Source organism: Macrobrachium rosenbergii, chromosome 5 (assembly GCF_040412425.1).
Source record: "Macrobrachium rosenbergii isolate ZJJX-2024 chromosome 5, ASM4041242v1, whole genome shotgun sequence".
Taxonomy (NCBI): domain Eukaryota; kingdom Metazoa; phylum Arthropoda; class Malacostraca; order Decapoda; family Palaemonidae; genus Macrobrachium; species Macrobrachium rosenbergii.
The window spans coordinates 19,397,502-19,419,324 of record NC_089745.1 but is presented as its reverse complement, the minus strand read 5'-3'; the positions used below and the strand labels follow the sequence as shown (position 1 = coordinate 19,419,324).

At 34.6% G+C, this 21,823-nt stretch overlaps 1 protein-coding gene across 4 annotated transcripts in view; it reads left to right on the top strand.

Annotated features, from left to right (window-relative positions):
* The window catches only part of hig (hikaru genki), a 106,706-nt gene extending 86,640 nt beyond the window's left edge, over positions 1–20,066 (top strand). For 2 of the 4 annotated variants that reach the window (XM_067103714.1, XM_067103712.1), the window contains 8 exons: positions 893–984; positions 3,403–3,568; positions 12,344–12,517; positions 13,149–13,283; positions 14,882–15,022; positions 16,708–16,917; positions 17,642–17,812; positions 18,196–20,066. In XM_067103714.1, coding sequence (XP_066959815.1) covers positions 893–984; positions 3,403–3,568; positions 12,344–12,517; positions 13,149–13,283; positions 14,882–15,022; positions 16,708–16,917; positions 17,642–17,812; positions 18,196–18,392 — 1,286 coding nt within the window. In that variant the 3' untranslated portion in view covers positions 18,393–20,066. The remainder of the gene's footprint in view (positions 1–892; positions 985–3,402; positions 3,569–12,343; positions 12,518–13,148; positions 13,284–14,881; positions 15,023–16,707; positions 16,918–17,641; positions 17,813–18,195) is intronic. The other 2 variants (XM_067103713.1, XM_067103715.1) reach the window with 1 other exon arrangement.
* The last annotated feature ends 1,757 nt before the right edge of the window (positions 20,067–21,823 follow it).

Genomic DNA, 21,823 nt, shown 5'->3' with positions numbered 1-21,823 from the left:
TTTTTATTGCCTGCGCATTACAAAGAAAAGGAGGGAGGAGGGGAAACACGAAGAGGCAGGAAATAGATTGCGGTTTCTGCGACTCTCGTCGGAACACCAGCATGAAAACACAACGGTAACAATATTTATAATTTTACTTTATATATGAATATCTGTGACTATAAATATGCAGGTGGGGATTTAACTAGCAAATAATAATAGAATATAACTGTTTTACAAGTTTTAAGGAGGTAAACTGTAAATAAACCCAAACATTGTGAATACTGATTGCTGAAGGTTGAATATAACACTCAAGCCTTGTGCTGAATCATTGTGTGAGTATTGGAGCACAAATAAATATGATGACACTATGATCGGAAATATCTAGATAATAAGAGCTTAAAAACTATACTCTATTATGTATGGAACGAAGGTAGGTAGATATATTTACATTTGTATATATACAGAGTATGAATGATCATTGATGCATAATTACTGTACCAGGTAATTTTACGTATGGTGCTCACGTCTAGAATGTCCATACAATCTTTACCTAATCTTCAATAAGCAAACTTCATCAAGATTCTCTGCCAACTGAATTACACTGAGTTTATTAGAAAGTATTTAGCCATGCCACTTACAAATGATGCATTCCTGGGTGTTCGTATTTAAAATGTACATCCAGATGATTTTAAAATGAAATTTCATAAGGATATTTTGTTCACGTTCCTTCTCATGGGCAAAACACCTCCTAATTCTTCTATCATCTCTTTAAGTTTATCAATAATCTACGATAGAGAACAAAAGTTGCTTGTTCAAAGGCGCTTCTAAAAGAAACATATTAATATAAATATTTAATCAACAGGAATTTATAGGTTTGTATCCAGCTAATCAAATGCAATTTACTTCGCAGATTCCAATCGCTTCCAATCGATGTTCCGGCCGTGCCACGTCCATAACATTCCTAAGCACACAATCATCACTTATAAGCAGAGACAAATAACGGTGAGTATTATACCCACTTCCCCTTCTTGCACTCTGAATGTGTTTCATGCATTAGTTGATAACGTAATCAGTGACAGATAGTGATATTATATTATTCTTCGTTGCACATTAGTGAAAATGGGATGTGTTTATTGGACTTTTTAAAACAATGAAGTTATGAGAATATGAACGAATTGTTAACAATGACTCACTGATGGTAAGGTACGTGATCTTACCTACTCTCTCTCTCTCCTCCCATATTGCTACTTGATCTTAAACCTTGAAAACGATAAAAAATTAATCTTAATTAAAATACTTTCCTGTTGAAGGTAGGGTTATCTCCACTCAAACTTGGTTTTAGTTTCTCTGTATAAAAGGTCCCTAACGATCTTAGCTTGGTTTCAAACCAAGCTTTAATAAAACCCAGTTTTATGTAAGGCTCGGTTTCAAACCAAGGTTTACATAAACCGAGATTTATGTCAGACCCGGTTTCAAACCGAGCTAAGCCTGTTAGTGACCCTTTATCAAGACACTAAAACCGAATGTAGATAACTCTACCTTCAGCAGGATTTTTTAAAATTAATTTTCATCGTTGTCAATATGTTGACCGTGTTCATTTTATGTTTTTGGTATCTTACACCTTTATACAACATATTAAGGATAAAAAGAAGGTAAAGGAGACTTCAAAAATAAAAAAAGGAGAAAAAAGGCATAAGTTTCATCTCGTTAAGACATTGATAAAAAATTCACGGACGAATCCTTGCTGTGTAGATCATGGCATCATAAAAACTGCTATAAAAATGACAAGCAGCAATCGTATAGTTTGTCGTGGTTAATTTCTTTACACCAAAAAATTACTTGACACTTGTGGATACTTCAGTGGTTCTCTTCGCTCAGGTGTTGCTGATGAAGAGGTCGTGTGATTACTCTCCAAAACTGACTATATATAAGTTACTGGATAACAGGACGTAAGCTCTATCATTGCAACGTGCATATTCAACACTGAATTGAACAAATGAGTTTTGGTAATGCCTCGTATAGCCTTCGAATTTACGATTACTTTTTACAGCACTAAACACAATTACCTTTTAGAATTAAGTCTTGTTATAAAAGCTTTCTGTATTATCAGCGATAAGATATGTATTATTTTTCTAAAAAAATTACAAAATGTGTAAGTAATCATATATTTCTCCCAAAATTTACAAAACACGGAAATTTTCACGTAAAAGAATGACCTACAATATGCAAAACCTTTGAAATACGTAGGAAACTGAATTCTGCAAATGTTTTGAACGAGCAAGAAACCTCTAAGGGCACACCTCAGTATAAAACAGCCCAGAGTTTTAAAGCATTAGGAAAAAATTTCTGCTGGTTGTAGGAAAAGTTAAACATTTCAAAAATGGTAAAAAAAATTCCATTTAAGCTTAAATAAGTTCCAATTAGCATCCAGAACTTTCCATTTTTGTGTATAGAAACCACAACATTAATGTTCCCAGTTTTCATGAATATTTTACATTTCATGTATCCCCAAAAAATCAAAAATAACTGAAGTGGTCGCTTTCACAAACGAAAATGTAGTGTTTGACGTGACCCTTGAACCGCTGCTGATATTTATCAACATCATTTGATGTAGCTGTGTAAGTACTGAAAAGCAAAAATATATATTATACAAACACACACACAAACAGAGAGAGAGAGAGAGAGAGAGAGAGAGAGAGAGAGAGAGAGAGAGAGAGAGAAGTGTTGTAAATATATTTGCCTCCACATAAAATACCCTAGAAAAGCCTTCGATAAAAAAAAAACCATAAGCTAAATTATGCCAAATGAACAAAGCCTGAAAAACAAAATCCCGAAGCGGCCAACACCCGGAGAGAAATTTGTTGCAATTAAACCTGGGAAACCCTTATAAAGTTATTGTTTCGAATCTCAAAAAGTTTGTTGAAAGTGGAATCATGGTGCACAAGATGAATAGAATAAGGATTAGGGTTGATGGCGGGAGGGTGGCACAAACTTTACTCCAGTCACAATAATCTCCCAATGTAAAGATGTTTAGTATTACGAAAGAAGGCCAAAGAAAAAAATGGGAACTATCGAAATGTCAGTGAAAGAGCTTTCTAATATTTACGTCCTTCACTAAAATATTCAAAGGCTTGAGGAAACATCGTCCACAAACTGCAAAATTATCAATCTATGATTCACTGCATTTGGTACTGGTTTTTCAAGCTTATAGGAAAAAGTTCAACACGTTCCCATTTTCACTAGATATATTTTGAAATACATAAAATAGCAGGGTGTTTCCGAATTCCTGACGTAAAAAATCTATGTTTTATTTAAACTACAGTCTTCATTAATTTCCGGTCATTGTTCATCTATATCTAAACTCGATCTTCCTTTCTTTTCCCTAAATCCTTTTCCTCCCGGTAAAATCCCTGGACCCAGCCTTCGCCAGAGTTGGAATTTCCTCACGGATCAGTGATCAACGGAAGATGCCAGCAACCTGGTAGGTACAAATTGCTGGGAGACGCCATTCTTACTTGTACCAACGCCAGCTGGAAGGGAAAGCTTCCAGTCTGCATACAGTCCAACTACTTCACGAACTACTCAGGTAAGACAAACCTAATTTACTTTAAGTTTATAATTATCATAATCTAATCGAGCGTTGAAAAATACAGTAAAATACATTTATACCCGATCAGCTTTCATGTTCTTTGATATGTCACGTAAAATCTTCAGCTGAACTTCACTGCAAGGTGGTCTCGAGTGTTTAAGCCTCACTCATGATTTGGTTAGATTCTCCTGGCAACATGACCTTACTGTCCCTGGGAACTAAGAACTGGGGATTGGGAGGGCCAACAGTCTAATATGTATATCTAAGAACTGGGGAAGGATTGGGAGGGCCAACAGTAAATTTCTCACCTGCTGAGCCATCAGACCAGTCAGAGTGGTAGTGGAAGTTGAGCCCTGGTCCTAGCTTGGGTTGAGAGGGACTTCTTAAGTGCTGATCATCAATGTATATATTCTATCTCAAAGAATTCTTCTTCTTCTTTCCAGCTTGTTCCCATTTTTATATGGGGTCGCCGTTTCGGATGAGCCGTTTCCATCTATTTCTATCATGTGCTTCTGCCTCATCAGTTCCCTTCTCACGCAGGTCTCCCCTCACAGTCCTTCCATCTCTTTCTTGGTCTCCCTCTTCTTCCTCTTCCCTGGACCTCCATCCCCATAGTATGTCTACCAGCGTGGTCCTCATCTCTCCTCAACAGGCGTCCAATGAATGAAAGAATGAAACATGCAATTTAGACTATGAAGCCAAGCTAAGCACTGGGGTATTCTCAGCCACTCAATGCTTTAGACAGAGAAAAGAGAGAGCTAGATTGGTTGGACAGCAAGATGAAGAAATCCCAAAAAATAAATGATAAATTACCTAATATTGTAACTATGAAAAACCCTACATCTTCACCAAGAAGTAACAGTCAGGTAGGTTACACAACAAGAGGGAAGAAAGGGAGTAGAAATGGAAGTACAGTTAAAACTTAAAAAGCAGGAGCCGCTAAGCGGAGAAGGGATGAAGCAAGCACAAATAAGTAATTGGCAAGAGACGACCTGCCGGTTGCCAATGCCACTAATGAGTGACCTTTAAACTGCTTTATGCCTCTTTTGAAGTACTGATGATGCTTTAATGTAACCTGATAAGCAATCATTCTCTTCTTACATTAGCTTATCTGTATTCACAAATCTAATTATTTACTAAATTGCAATCTACCTAAAATTTTACAAAGCATCCTGTGTGCATAAGATATTTTAATAATATATTACTATTTTGATTTAACATATTACCAATAAATTACTATTTTGACTTATTATTAATAGTAAATTTTTATTCTGACTTCAGATATTAATAATAAATTATTATTCAGACTTAAGATATTAATAATCAAAAGTCATTACGTTGACTTACGATACTATTAATAGATTACCATACGTTAATGAGATTCCCATACATGGATGTATATGACAATACAAGTGCAAAGTAGCCACTTCATAATTGATCAAACTTTTATAACAATGACATCATACACTAATTTATCTAATTACCAAATATTCAAATATTCAGCAGGATCAAGATGCCAGTAAATCAAATTAAAGGTAACAGTGAGCTTGATGTTAATCTAATTTCTCATATACATTCGGTAGCCATTAGTTGAAACAAACTCTTATAATCCATTAATTTTAATTCACTGGTAACTGCTTCAAGCATGGCGTTCTAAAAATGAGAAATCATAATGACCGATATTTTCCACAGAATTAATTGGTTCTAGGGCTCTTATAATAAATAGGGTTTCCAATTTTTGTCTTGATAAATCATTCCAACTAATTGCATCATTCCCAAATCATGAGCTAATATTGCATACTGAAATCTTGTTAATATCTAAAGAGTCCTAATTCAGATATATTTATTAGTACTAAGCCGGATCACATTGCCTTGTAATACCAAGCAATTTAACTGCCTTAACTGGTTCTACCAATTAACAGTCTTTCATGAGGCCTTACCTTGAATAAAATTTGAGGAAGGAAAATAAGCAGGCCTCAACTCTCTAGGAAGTAGGTAGGATTAAAAGAATAAGGGAAACGGAGGCAGAAAAAGAAATCCAAAGCTTGGCAGCAAAAGGAGGGGGGGGATGGAACAGTTATTTTGATGTCGAACGTCTTTGCTTAAGAGAAACACATTTAAGTCTAATCATTATAATGTAAGAATAATTATTTTAAAATATATATAATAATATATATATATATATTTATATAATATATATAAATATATATATATATATATATATATATATATATATATATATATATATATATATATATATATATATATTGTGTATATGTGAATGCAAATAAAACAAAAGCATAAATGAAAAATATTGTAAAACTCCAAACCCGTTTCATCTCTAGTTTTATCATCTCCAAGACGTCTTGAAAACCAGTGTCGAAACCAGTCAAGATTTTCAGTCAATATTTCATTTTTCCCTTTGAAACATCTGCATACACACACACGTATATGTATATACAAATAAAGACAAAATCCACGAATTAAAGAGAAACAACGGAGTGCTGCAGGGCCTTTCGACTTATAGTCCTTTACTTAGCAGATGCTAAGCAAAGGACTGTAAGTCGAAAGGCCTCGCAACACTCCACTGTTTCTTTTTCCTTCGTGGATTTTGTCTTAATTTGAATATTCATTACGTTCCATATTTTCGTGATTCAGTTATACATATGTATATACATACATACAGACATACATACATAAAACTATATATATATATATATATATATATGTATATATGTATATACTGTATATATACATTATATATATATGTATATATATACTGTATATATATATACTGTATACATACATACATATATATATGTACATACATGTGTGAGTGCAGATGTTTCAAAGGAAAAAATGAAATATTGAATGAAAATCTTGACTGGTTTCGTCTCTGGTTTATATATATATATATATATATATATATATATATATATATATATATATATATATATATATATATATATATATATATATATATATATCTACAAAATGAGAAGAAACAAAATCAATCAAGTGTCGCCTTAAAGCCAGTTACCATCCTATCTAAAGAAGGCATTCGTTCGGAGAGCAAATTGACCTGAATTGAGCTCGCGAAATCCACTTATGACTGCTGAACTCAATATGTCAGGGCTGTTAATCCGGTAAGCAATCCGAAGTCGGCGCACACATGCGTTCTATTCCGGGAATATGAGATTTTTTCTTTTTTTCCCCTTACCACCTGTCTGTTAATATCGTATGAATAAGAGATTTTTTCTTTTTTCCCTACCACCTATCTGTTAATATCGTATGAACAAGAGATTTTTTTTATCACCTAACTGTTAATATCATATGTGAGATTTTTTTTATTTTTTCCTTACCACCTGTCTGTTAATATCGTATAAATATGAGATTTTTTCTTTTTTCCCTACCACCTATCTGTTAATATCATATGAACATGAGATTTTTTTATCACCTAACTGTCAATATCATATGTGATTTTTTTTTTTTTACTACCTATCTGTTTATTATGAATATTTTTTTTCTTTTTCCTTACCACATATCTGTTGATATCATATGAACATGAGATTTTTTTTTATCACCTAACTGTTAATATCATATATGAGATTTTTTTATTTTTTCCTTACCACCTATCTGTTAATATCATATGAATATGAGATTTTTTCTTTTTTCCTTACCACATATCTGTTAATATCATACGAACATGAGATCTTTTCTTTTATTTTCTTACCACCTGTCTGTTAATACCATATGAATATTAGATTTTTTTTTTTCCTTGCCATCTATTTGTTAATATGTGAGTATGAGATTTTTTCTTTTTTTCCTTACCACCTATCTCTTAATATCATATGAATATGAGATTTTTCTTTTATTTTCTTACCACTTGTCCGTTAATATAATATGAATATGAGATTTTTTTTTTTTTTCCTTACCATCTGTTTGTTAATACCAAATATTGTTTACCAACGTAATGTGTATTCTGGTGGTTTGAAAAGTTAACTAATGAAATCACATGTATTATAACTACTAACAAAGTAGATTTATATACTCCACTGGAATTCTGTTCTATATCTGACTGCGGCTGTCTCTAAACTAACAAATCCCAGCCTTATATATTAGTTGGATTAGTTTAAATGCCAGGTCTTGCATTAATGTAATCTCCAAGTTTAGGATTTCTTTTCATTAACCTGTCACTCACACGGTCAGGCCTAACTAAAGCACCTCTCTCTCTCTCTCTCTCTCTCTCTCTCTCTCTCTCTCTCTCTCTCTCTCTCTCTCTCTCTCTCTCTCTCATCCAATACATCTTATACTGGAAAACGGTAATCCAGTTAATTCAGACAGATAATTCACACATACGCAAACATGTTACAATTTCAAACCGATAAAACTTTCGCAATAACTGATAACTGCATATGTGTCAAGGGGCACTAGAAGGTTCAAGGCCGCTTGAAACCATAACACGCATTTATTTCTTTATTTCGCTGTTAAATACAACATAGATATAGCAAGTGCATAAGTGATTCAATATTACATACAGACTGATTTTGAGTTAACACTTTCTATGTGATTGTAAACTGATTACCACCCTCTGTGTACTCTGACTTTAAGTTTACTGTTATTTTGTTATATGCTGCAATATCCAAATACCTCACGCTTATGTGATATGGAATACAGATACACTACATATATATATATATATATATATATATATATATATATATATATATATATATATATATATATATGTATGTGTGTATGTACATACATATGTATATATATATACATATATATACACACATATATATATATATATACATACACACGTTATATATATATATATATATATATATATATACATATATACATACTGTTGTTCAAAATCTAGAAGCTTCAGCGGTAATTACTTTGTGGCCGACAACATCCATTATTCAATAAGTTTTTCATACGTCCCACGTAAGTGGCGCCAGAGCTATTTCCTTGCTTAAAAAGAAATTAAAGATAATTCTAACACTTTTTTTCCCCTGTAAGTGAAAAGACAATGAAATTTACAACAGGGTTTTTATTATATCATAATGATAAGTTAAAAAAAAAAAAAAACTTGGATGCGTGGATAGATAAACAAAACGTAGGTCTGGTCGTAAGTCTTTCCCACTCATCCCCACCTCTCTCTCTCTCTCTCTCTCTCTCTCTCTCTCTCTCTCTCTCTCTCCCTGCTGTTGGACACCGCCTTTGTGAAAGAGGCTTAAGAGAGCAAATATTTACATAATTCTTCCCTGTTATAAATAATCCTGTATTCTCAAAACTAAGTCTTCATGGTTGTTCATTTGTGGATATGACAGAGACCTTAAAGTCTGTCGGCTGTTCCTTCAGTGTTTTTATCTGCTGTATATCCCATCTGGCATTTATGTCTATAAATGCCGAAGACAATATGTGGACGAAGGATAAATGCAATTCAAGTAATTACTTTTATAGGGAATTGAGACAAGAATAAAGAACTGTTGCATAGCAGAGATAGTAAGTCTCATCATAATAAGCTATGTCTTTTTCATCCGTAGGTCAATTTTTTATAAGATCAAAACCATTTCATGTTGACCTCAATTTTAATAACTTCATAATGCAAATCCGCAATTAGAGTTTTCCCGTTAACGGAACTTTTCATAGTTTTGAATGAGTAACATGATAGTTTGTCGCTGAACTTTCGTAACGTTTCAAAGTACAGAATCTCTTCTACATACTATAAGATCAGCTTCCAAGAAGACATTTAAGAGACCATCCCTTAGTTAAGATAGCAGGAATAGGAGCAACATCCATGAGAACACGAGATTTGTCCAATAAATCTACAAAAAATACGAGCAATCTTGATTAAAGCCGATGGCAGCCAAGCGCGCAGACCCCTCTTTCCCCTGGTGGAGATTTAAAAGTTAATTGAGGAAGGGTCTGCACGGGACAGATTCTTTTCATAGTGTTTGCAATCTCCATTGTGCGACAAATTCTACGGGGAAACTCAAAGGGACCATTTCTACATGTCAGTAGGAAGTCTACTCATTTTAGAAATCGTTAGATAGATAAACAGATAGAGAGAGGTATTATGTAATAGTTTTATACTGATGCCTTATTTTAAAATTCAAATTTACAAAAAAATGTTTCGAGTAATTCAGGCTCAAAGGTAGAGAAATAAAACGTAGGGAGGGTGTAAATTATTATTAGCTTAAAGATTTAAAAAACATTACATATACAATGACTATAGTGATCCATGAAGATCAACTAGTGATAACATCGAGCTTCAATACAGTAGCACAATCATGAACACAAAATATAAGAAAAACCCTACATTCTATACCCTTATACTACAAAGCCTGGTAAAAAAAAAAAACTTGTATAAAAACGAGACCTGATTCTAAATCTATCATGACAAACACACACATACACACATATAGATAGATAGATATAGATGTATATCTACACTTGCATATATATACATTATATATATATATATATATATATATATATATATATAATATATACTTATATATATATATATATGCAATATAATATATATATATATATATATATATATATATATATATATATATATATATATACATACATATATATATTATATATATATATGTATGTATATATATATATATATATATATATATATATATATATATACATATACACACACACACAGTACACTGGGCCTTGTCATATATAAGTAACGACGAAACACCAGGGTAAAGGCCAGAGTTCGATTTGTATTTAAGGGGGAGTGATTCCAGTTTGTTGCGTTACATCCCATGGCGCTTATGCTAGCCTAAGCTGTAAATTATGTAAAGGTAATCGGTCAACAGTGAAGGGTCATAGCCAGGAGAGAGAGTAAGACGGAGATAACACCTTTGTCCCAAAAGAATTGCAGAAGACCGGAATGGTTTCACCTTCTGGAAAAAAGAAGTTACCAATAGGAAAAGAGCAAAGTTAAGTATATCTATATATATATATATATATATATATATATATATATATATATATATATATATATATATATATATATATATACACACATACATACATACATATATATACAAATACATACATACATATATATAAACATATACATATTTATCTATATATATATATATATATATATATATATATATATATATATATATATATATTTATACACACGTTTATATATAAACATACATATAAATACATATATAATATATATATATATATATATATATATATATACATATACATACATAAGGTCTACTTTCATACACAATAACAAAAGAGTAAACAGCTGCACAACGAATGAGTGGCAGAAAAAGCGGGTGATCTTTTCACTGAGATCAGAGAAGCTAGGGATTTCAAAAATCCCAATACATTAGCGACATACAGCGGCTAATTTTGTCGTTGCGCTCCGCATTTCCAACGTCATTTGCATTTAAATACGCAAATCAGAATTCTCTCTCTCTCTCATTATAAAGATTATAACCACGAATGAGAGGAGAACAGAACCAAAATGATAAGTCATGACATAAAAACCACAAATGCGAATATGCTATGACAATAGTTCTGTATCCTAGTTGTGATATACTTCACATTAAAAAGAATTAAATTCTGAATCACAAAAGCCAATTCAAAGAGCATAACGGAATTTGTAGTCAGACTATCATACTTTCGGGAAATTTGTTTACTGTGGACCCAATAACACTAGTTTTAATATAGAAACAGGTCATAAAATAATTTTGAACGGACTATAACTAATTACAAATGATGAATTTTCCGATGAATTAATCGTGGAAATTAATTCAATGTCCCTTTATTTTGAAATTCATCTGAATTTATCATCTGTTCACTTGATTTCATTTTTTCATATCTGCCTGAAGGAAACTGGTAGGATCTAGTCACTCTAAATTCTTGTCTCCATCTTGAATACAAGTGCTTTTTCTTTGCACCTGTATGGAGTATTGCTGTATTTGGGGCGCCTCATACATTGTCTCTTCCTGGATGGGACTGAATCTAAGGGAAGCCGTTTGGTTAATGACTCTCTCTCTCTCTCTCCTACAGGCACTAATTCCGTTGCTGTTCCACATTTACTTTGGAAAAATCGGTAATCCTCTGAAACCGAGCTCTCGATTTTTCCTCCTATTTCTACGTTACTTATATAACATTTCTTAACAGGAAAAGCAGGTTAATCGCTTTACTTGCGATTAACCCACAATCTATTCCTTTCATCTTTTTTCCTGCCCTGGACTAGGAAATGTCATATAGTTGCCTGCCTCAGTGATATTGTGATGGAAATCAAAGAATTGTATTTCAAATGCCACTTTTTTGTTTTTGTTTAAAAGTATTTCACTTGATGTCTTTGAAGAGGAAAACTTTCAAGAAACTGAGAGGGAGAGACGAAGATATAATCTAATAACATAATGCATCAGGACACCAAGTCTCATTTAAAATTACACTGATGATATCCGATCCAAGTGTTGCTGTCTATGCAGCCGATGACTTATCGTTGGAATACAAGATCCATCAGAGTGAAATAAAAAAGTTTCATGGGTCTTAATTAAACTTTTCAATCGCGTACATGACAAAGGTATCCAGTCAATATAAGTTGAATGTTACGACCTCAAGATAATGATATGAAGTATTTCAACCGTGACCTCACGATAAGGACATAAGGTGTATAACATTTAAAACTCGCCACGTCCCTTTCCTACACTGTAATTCATATAATATTCATATAATATTTATGCATTTCAGACTCGGCTCCTCCAGCCTTGGAGTGGAGTATAGCTGGGGGAAGAGGAATGGTGGACGTCGCAGGATCTTTGGTCCTTCTTCCAGGATCCATCCTGCACCTCGACTGCTTATACCCGAGGCTCCACGGAAATCCCAACTGGGCTTGGACGTCGGCTTACAGGCAGTACCCGACAGGTAGGAGAGAGAGAGAGAGAGAGAGAGAGAGAGAGAGAGAGAGAGAGAGAGAGAGAGAGAGAGAGAGAGAGAGAAAGTGTGTTTGCTAGTTTAGTAATAATTTTAGGGAGTCTTTTTACTCGTTAATTAAATGTTATGGGGAGAGAGAGAGAGAGAGAGAGAGAGAGAGAGAGAGAGAGAGAGAGTTTGCTAGTTTAGTAATCCTTTCAGTGAGTAATGACTCGCCAATTAAAAGTTACAGTCAAGAGTACAAGACAAACACCACATAATATCTACGACTGACTTAGTATCAGATATATTCTTCCAGTGAGATCAGTTCCTGGGCACTGCAGAAAATCACAGGTCCTTAAGGCATATCAGAACGTCATTAACAGTTAATTGAATCTTGTGAAAACTGAACTGCTGGAGTGTGCTTTGATACCAAAATAAATAGGAGTATAGTTTTGGTTAAGACCGCGAGCTAAAGAACTTTATTCTTGTTCAATTGTCAATATTATCGATCTAATAATCTTCCATTCTCCTTAAGCGTCCAAGGCCAAAAGTACGCTCAAATAAATCTAACTCTACTACATAATTCCTGTACTTATTACGTAGTGTCAAACATACTATGTAAACATCGTCTACCTGACAGGATGGGCCATAAACCGACAGGAGCGGGAGTTACGGTACCGCCTGTCCCTCTACTACGCCAAGACAGACGACTCCGGAGTGTTTACTTGCACGACGCCAAATGGACGGGATAACTACCTCCACATACTGGTTAAAGGTCGGTGTTTGCTATCACATTTCATATTAGTATGTTGTGGCCCTAGCTGAGAGATGCTACTTGATTTCCTGTCCTTTTATGGTCAATATTCTATGTCAGGGGTTTTCAACCTTTTTCTCCCTACGTACCCTTTTGGGTATTTTTAATGTCAATAATGTACCCCCTTCACTTTGTATAAAGTAGAAAAACAAAACAAACGCAGAAAAAAATATTCCATTGTGTATATTTGCAAGTACTGTACTGAAGGGAAGTAAGTACACAACTCTCCTGACATAACCAATAATATTGTAAACACAAAGAATTCCATAAAAAATAAAGAAAAAAAAATTATAATTATTTACCTGTGGCTATGCAGTCAATGGGCGGCCAGGCTCCTAACCCTAACGATCCATGGGGAGAGCGTACCCCCTAACTAACCCTTGGCGTACCCCAGGTTGAAAACCCCTGTTCTATGTAGTCAACGTCCAGAATTGACTGTCTGATGAGCGTCAAGAAATAATGACTCCTTTATTGTAATATGTCATGAAGGATCCCAAATATTATTCAGACAAAATCCTCTGAGATAAAGCGAAAAAGGGTCAATCATTGTTGGGCATAATGGAACTAACGATATTCCCCTCACTCTTAAACAATATTGTTTGCATATCCCTCGGGCGTGGGGGTAAATTATCAACAGCTCTGCAATAGAGAAGCCTGATAATTCTTGTGACATATATATTGGAGAATAATTTTCGGTAATTTTTCATGTTTTCGTAATATATTCTTGTTCCCGATTTAAAAATACTCAAATGCAGCTTTTTCGTCTTACAATATCAATAGTCGTGATAAATAATTACGTAACTACGAAATACTTAATACAAAAGACTAGAGGTATTTATGCCATCCTCAATAATGAACAAGTAAAAGATGAGCCGAAGTTTCTTCGGCGTAATCGAGTTTTCTGTACAGCCGCTACAGCCTATAATCAAGGCCACAGAAAATAGATCTATCTTTCGGTGGTCTCGGTTTAATGCTGTATGAGCCTCCGCCCATGGAACTTTAACCACGGCCCGGTGGTGGCCTATCCTACATCGTTGCCAGAAGCACGACTATGGCTAACTTTAACCTTAAATAAAATAAAAACTACTGAGGCTAAAGGGCTGCAATTTGGTACGTTGGATGATTGGTGGGTAAAAGATCAACATACTAATTTGCAGCCCTCTAGCCCCCGTAGTTTTTAAGATCTGAGGGCGGACAGAAAAAAGTGCCGACGGACAGACAAAGCCGGCACAATAATTTTCTTTTACAGAAAACTAAAACTTGAAGACTATTGAAATATCGTGGGTGATTAATGTTAAAATATTCAGAAACGTTTGCGAATGACCATCGCACATTTTCGTGACCAAATATTTACATCAATGAGCTTACTGATATGTACCGAAACAAACAATTAATTACCACTGCACAAAATTATGAATAATTTAACGTATTCGAAGTAAATAACACAAGCACTGCTAATGCCATCGTTCCAAGGAATATCATTCTACTATAATTGCTACGCTAAGCGCTAAATAAAGCAACAACAACTACTAATACTACTACCATTTCCCATTCTGCAGAAGTGAGTTGCGCCCCTGTAAGCAGTAGTGAGCTTCTGAAGGTGGAGGGAGACAGCGTGGGTCTTGGAGACACGATTTCCTTCAGCTGTCCTACGGGATATTACCTCAACGGCCCCAATAAGCTGACGTGCTTGCCATCAGGTGAGGAGTGAGCAAGGCATGAGCGAGATCTGTTTTATATATATATATATATATATATATATATATATATATATATATATATATATATATATATATATATATATATATATATATATATATATATATATATATGTATATATACAGTCTAACACTAAGCTGTTTCAATGGAACAGGGATGGTTCCAAAGAAAAACAAACACGGTCACTGACGTATTCATACTCGAACTGCTTAAACGTGGATATTCACTTTAACAATAAAACTTCCACAAAGCTGGTCACTTCATATGTTTGCACGCAATGCTCATGCACAGTGCATCAAACGCCCCTATACACACACACACACACACACACACACTTCTCCTTTCATCTCTACCATTTACTCATTCTCGCGTTTCCTAGTTATTACTACCCTTCCTTTCTAGACCTATTCTCTCTCTTCATTTCCTCTTTCTGCTCAGCGCATATGCATACACAAACACACACACCCATATATATATATATATATATATATATATATATATATATATATATATATATATATATATTATGTTATATTACACATATATCGTACCATACGGTTCGCGCGTCCCCCAGTAATCTTCATAAATCCAAGAAGATACAAATTTCTATTTTACAGGTTTTATTTTTATGTTCCTGACTCCCTACTGATTACTTCTTCCTGCTCTCCCTCAGTATTTCATCTACTCTCTAACGTTTCTAAGTATTTCACGGTTCTACTCCGAAGGGTAAAAGATACATTATTGTTTATACTTATCCTTTGCACCTTTAACTTTACATCTTACGCGTCTTAAAGTTTTATGTAACTAAATCATCTAATAAGAGTAGGCATTGATATGATTCAAAACATGAAGCTCATGAAATTCCTTATCAAGATTCATTTATCGGAATGTCCATATTGTTTAAAATGAAAATCACGCAACAAACATGAACAGTAGCATAATAATAAAAAGTATTTTATCAAGATAAACCGCCCCTCCCCCAACCTGATTTCACTACTTCGAGTTATTTCTAAATCTATTAAGGCAATCGCTATTTCGTTTTGCATTATGTGGGCTCGAATGAATCCATCAAAAACTGCATCGTTTGTAAATTATGCAATTATGGTCTTCGGAGACTACCTCCTAACACCATCAATCTTTCCTTCCTAAAATCTTCATCAGCACCTACTCTTGGCAACTCGTCACGTGAAAAAAATGTGAATGCATATCATCGAACACCATTAAAGTTACGAGGTTTATGTAGATAACGTACCCTTTACAGTTACACGGCTTTAGTCAGCAGCTGGCTATGTAGGCCAGTCCTCATATTTGTCAAACTGTGGAGCGGGACTTGGTTATTGAAGTTGATAGCCATAAGTTTAAAGGGCCAAGCAACACTGCTTTAGGATTAATGACTTCTGGCGCAGTTTTAATCATGTATGTACTTATCATTTAACTAATTTATAACTTTATGTTTAATGTTTGCATATATTTACCGGTCTGTTAATTAATTTATGTCTATTTTTCATTTATAACTTTATTCCCCCGTTCTGTTTTTCTCGATTTTGCTTTCAGGCATTCTGTTTTGTAAAAGGTGACAACAAGTTTGCGCTTTTTACCCAATTTTCTTACAAATATTTTTATTTTGAAAACTCATGATAAGTAACAGAAATAATGAAACCACCAGGTGAATGGTCGGCACCTATCCCAGAGTGCCTGGTGATTCACTGCCCTGTGCTGACCCCTTCCGACCCCAGACTCAGGTTACATTCGAACAACACGACATACCTGGGATCCTCAGTCTTCTCGTGTTTACCTGGATTTATGCTGGAAGGACCCGAGGTCATTACCTGCACTGCAAATGGTACCTGGTCGTATCCAGTGCCTACCTGCCGAGGTAAGAAGCACACCTGGAGGCTAGTTCTCTAGCATTGCATTATTTTTTTTTCGTAAACTTTACATTTTGGCCTCTCTCTCTCTCTCTCTCTCTCTCTCTCTCTCTCTCTCTCTCTCTCTCTCTCTCTCTCTCTCTCTCTCTCTCCTCGAGACTGATAGAATGAACTGAGTATTTATTTCTAAATGGAGAATGTATAATCTAAGAATACGAGAATACAAATTACTAATAAGACCATAGACAAGAAATTCGACAGCAATCAGTTTTGTCCATCAGTTTAAGATGCGAGTCAATTTCTAAAGAAAAAATAAGGGAACAATATTCATAATATGGAAAAATAAAAGAATGATAACATTTTGTCCGGCTCTAAGAGGACTTTCTCAATATACAGATTTTCTTTGTGCAGTTTAAGAGACAAACCTGACATGCTTCACAAAACTTCACAAGTGAAGCATATCAGGTCTATCTACATGTAATATGGAGGAAATTCCAGCCATCACCATTGGAAATCGATGTAAATATCTTTGGCAAAGTATAAATTTACTCATTATCATCTTGCAAACACTGGGGAGCAATTCACTGGCGGTGATATTCGTCTCAGTTTTCTACAGCTCTCAGAGACAGACAATTTTCCTAACAAATCAACTGAACTGGAGTTCCCGTAACTTTCCACTACATGTCATAAGGAGGATCTTATTATTACTATTATTATTATTTCTCTGCCCAGAGGTGATATGTGAAGAGGTAAAAGCCCCTGCGCATGGCAGCGTGAAATACCCTCTCAGTCGACGCGTGGGTGATTCTGTCTTCTTCACTTGCAACCCAGGCTATGTGCTCAGGGGGCACAGCCTAGCCTTCTGCACGCAAAGTGGCACTTGGTCACATTCATCACCCACCTGTAAGTATATGAAGACTTGTCCACTTTATATCATGCTCTTGTGCATCGAGCGGCCCATTAGTTTCATTCCAATGATATTAAATTTATTACCAAGGTCGTGAACAAAAAATGAAAAGCTCAGCAGGCGAGGTTGCAACCCCTTTAAACCCTACAATTCCCGTTAGTATGAGGAAAAGAAATATAGCAAAGAATTCTGGCAGAGGACAAGGTTAATATGCTGAGACGAGTAAACATATTAAATATAAAACGTAAAACTCATACAAGACTAGTAATCCTGACAAAATCATCGTTCATAAGGCAATAACAAGAGTCCTTTCATAGTAAACGGGAGCAAATCTTTCAGCCGTGAATAATCTCTTGTTACTTTTTCCATCTCCCAACAGGTCTGGAGTCCTGTATCCACCCAGGTGAACCGGAACATGGACACGTCTCCCCTCGCCGCCCTCGTTATCACGTGGGCGCGACTGTCCTGGTGACCTGCAAACCTGGCTACCGCCCTGCAGGTCCCGACCGTCTGACCTGCCTAGCGATACGACGCTGGTCGGCGCCACTGACAATATGCGTGCCTTCCTTCGGCTGAATTGAGCCCTCGGGGGTCGGAAGAGTGCCACGAGTATGCTCTTCAGACGGAAGGGAATCAATCTGCTTCTGTGGCCGAGCGCTGAGGAGGCTGCGTCATGCACAGGGGTTCATTTCAACACGGAAGACTGAGGGAAGCAAAAGGGCGTGCCGCGTCATCTGAACAGGAACTTCCGTTGACCAATGGAGAGTCACTCACAAAATACTGGCAGATATATAGTGTCTTGTTCATACAAAATGAGAACTTGAAGGTGCACAGTTTGTCAGTCTACAATTTTTCATTCTAAACACTTGGGCTAAGAACAATTAATCATAAATCAAATCATAAATATTAGCATCCAAGGGAGTACTTCCAAAGCATTCAACTCTTGAAAGAGTAGATACGTAATAGACTCAGTATTTTGGTTCAAAATGATTCTTCAAAAGATAAATAATCCAAATTTGAGTAATGCCCCCAAAAATGTTTTGTTTTATTAATAAATATTTAAAAGGAAGTCAAGAACTTTCATTCTTTATAAAGAATGGACAGCTACAAAGTTAAAACACCAGACTGGGGAAACCATTTTTGAAATGTATTGCCCGTTTATGAAATGTAATACAAAATAAAAATAATAATTCTCTCGAGTTCAAACTGTCATTTAGTTTAATCACTTTTGCCTCGTTCAATTATCTCCTGACAATTAAAAACCAAGTTTAATGTCCAAATAGTCACAGAATATAATTGACATTACCCATTTCTTTCAACGAGTATATTCATTCGGTTTGAAGGTTAACATAAATAATAATTTATAATTCTTGAGCAAAATAAACAGGGATTGAAACTTGACATGGTGAAATCGTATCTACGTGAAAACATCATTACATTCAACCATGCGCAAAACATCACTACAGTAATTAATAAAACATCTCAGAGCATCAATTCAGACAGAGGGAACCGGAAAGTCACGTGTGGCAGGGGCCTTTAAGCCCGGCCGTGAAAGGAAGCCCAATAACACTAGAGCATAGCGCGTCAGGAAACCACAACTGTTTATATGTATAATCTTAAGATTAAATACAATCCATAGTCATCCTTTTGTACATAGACTTTTTCTTGAGCATCTTTAACCACTGTGTATATCTCTTAGTTCTACAGTACATAGCCTTGAAGTCCCTTATTACCAAGTCTCCCGAGAAAACATAGATTTCTAGATAAACTAGGAGTGTCACCGGTCTATCTCCAGCCTCTTCAATCTGGTAACTGTACAAAGACGACATATCACTACGTAACTGAAACTGTCGGAAAAGGCGTAGGGAAATGAAGATATCTGAGAGACTGAGGAGGGAGAGAGAAAGGGATCATGACAAATAATTGAAAAAATAAGTGACATTGTAATATATCAAATATAAGTGAAGACAGTGAACAGTGAGGGGCAACTGAAGTAAAAGTGAAGAGAACTGAGAGGAAAAGTACGTCAAGCTAATAAAATAAAAAAGTGAAATAATGAAAAAAAGTGAAATAATGAATAAAATAAAAAAGTGAAATAATGAATAAAATAAAAAGTGAAATAATGAATAAAATAAAAAAGTTAAATAATGAATAATAAAATTAAAAAAGTGAAATAATGAAAAATTATAGAAAAAAACTGAAATATTAAATAGTGCATACTTGAGAAACAGAATTAAAGGTTAACAGAAATGGAAGAAAAATGATACCGATGAGTAAATGAAAGAGTGAAAGGTTAAGGAAACTGAAGAATATGAGAATAAGCCTGTCCTGGAAGATAAGAAAAGCCAAGAGAAAGCGAAGACAGCGGAAACCCCATAAAGGAAGTCAAGATGGAAAGGAGGTGAGAAGAACTGATTAATGAAAACGAGGGACAGTAGAAAGGGAAGGGAGGAAACATTAAACACTAGCATAGAAAGGTAAAGGATAATAAAGGACAGAGGGTGCCTATGTATATGAATAATAAAAAAAGAAATTATAATGTAATAAAAAAGTATTAATACTTGATACATATCAGTATGCCAGCGTTGTTTCATTTATTCCATCAATGGTCTTCAAAACGTACTGATGAATCATGTTAACAATACTAATAGGTACTGTACAAGAACGTAGTATGAATCTAATAAATGAAAAAGTATACCCTTTTCGTAAAACCACAACAGACTTCATTTTGATTTTGCCAACATAGAATTAATCATTCTTCTCTAACAAAGACAAAAAAAAAAAGAAGGAAAATAGCAATTAATCACTAGAGCACATTCATGAAAAGCAACGGCATTTGAAAGCGCAAGTGGAAGAAATCTTGCAAAGAAAATAATTTTGAATAAAATGAATTTAAATCTAAATTAAAATGCACAATACACCAACATGCAAAGAAAAAACCAACTTTCTTTGAATGTGACTATCCAAAACGCGCAGACATAAACACCTTCTTTCAAACAATTTCAGCTTCAATATATATATATATATATATATATATATATATATATATATATATATATATATATATAGGCTCATAAGGTGACCTTTGAAAAGTTAGGTAACAGCTATTCAAAAAAGACAACATTTTCACTACATTCAGCAGATAGTGCTGAGTTGCTGAAAGAAGTTCCTTTATAGAAAACTCACAAAAGGCTCCTTGGTGACAAGACACAGAAGACTGGAAAATGCGTTTTCAAAAGAACCCCTAAAATATGGCCCAACTTTTCAAATTCACCTTCCACGATATTCCTTTCCTGGATGTTGATATACCTTATTTATAAATATCTATTTATATATATCTATTATTTTCATAAAATGCCTTTCTCCATAACAGGACCATATTTTCAAAAAAAAAGTCAACGAAAAGTTGAGGACCTTCACTTTCAAATGTGCTGTTTCAAAGAACCATTATTTTCTAGCTTCCTGGAAAGTTGCTGCCTTATTTTCAAATGTCACAAAAGACTCAATTTTCAAATGTCTGTTTCACCCCTAAAATTATTTTCTAGCTGCCTGGATGTTGAGGACCATATTTTCAAATGCCTGGATGTTGAGGACCTTATTTTCAAATGTCTGTTTCACTCCATCTATTATTTTCCATATTTTCAAATGTCTGGATGTTGAGGACCTTATTTTCAAATGTCTGTTTCACTCCAACTATTATTTTCTAGCTGCCTGGATGCTGAGGACCTTATTTTCAAATGTCTGTTTCAGTTGAGGACCTTATTTTCAAATGCCTGTTTCACTCCAACTATTATTTTCTAGCTGCCTGGATGTTGAGGGCCTTATTTTCAAATGTCTGTTTCAGTTGAGGACCTTATTTTCAAATGTCTGTTTCACTCCAACTATTATTTTCTAGCTGCCTGGATGTTGAGGACCTTATTTTCAAATGTCTGTTTCAGTTGAGGACTTTATTTTCAAATGTCTGTTTCACTCCATCTATTATGTTCTACATTCCTGGATGTTGAGGA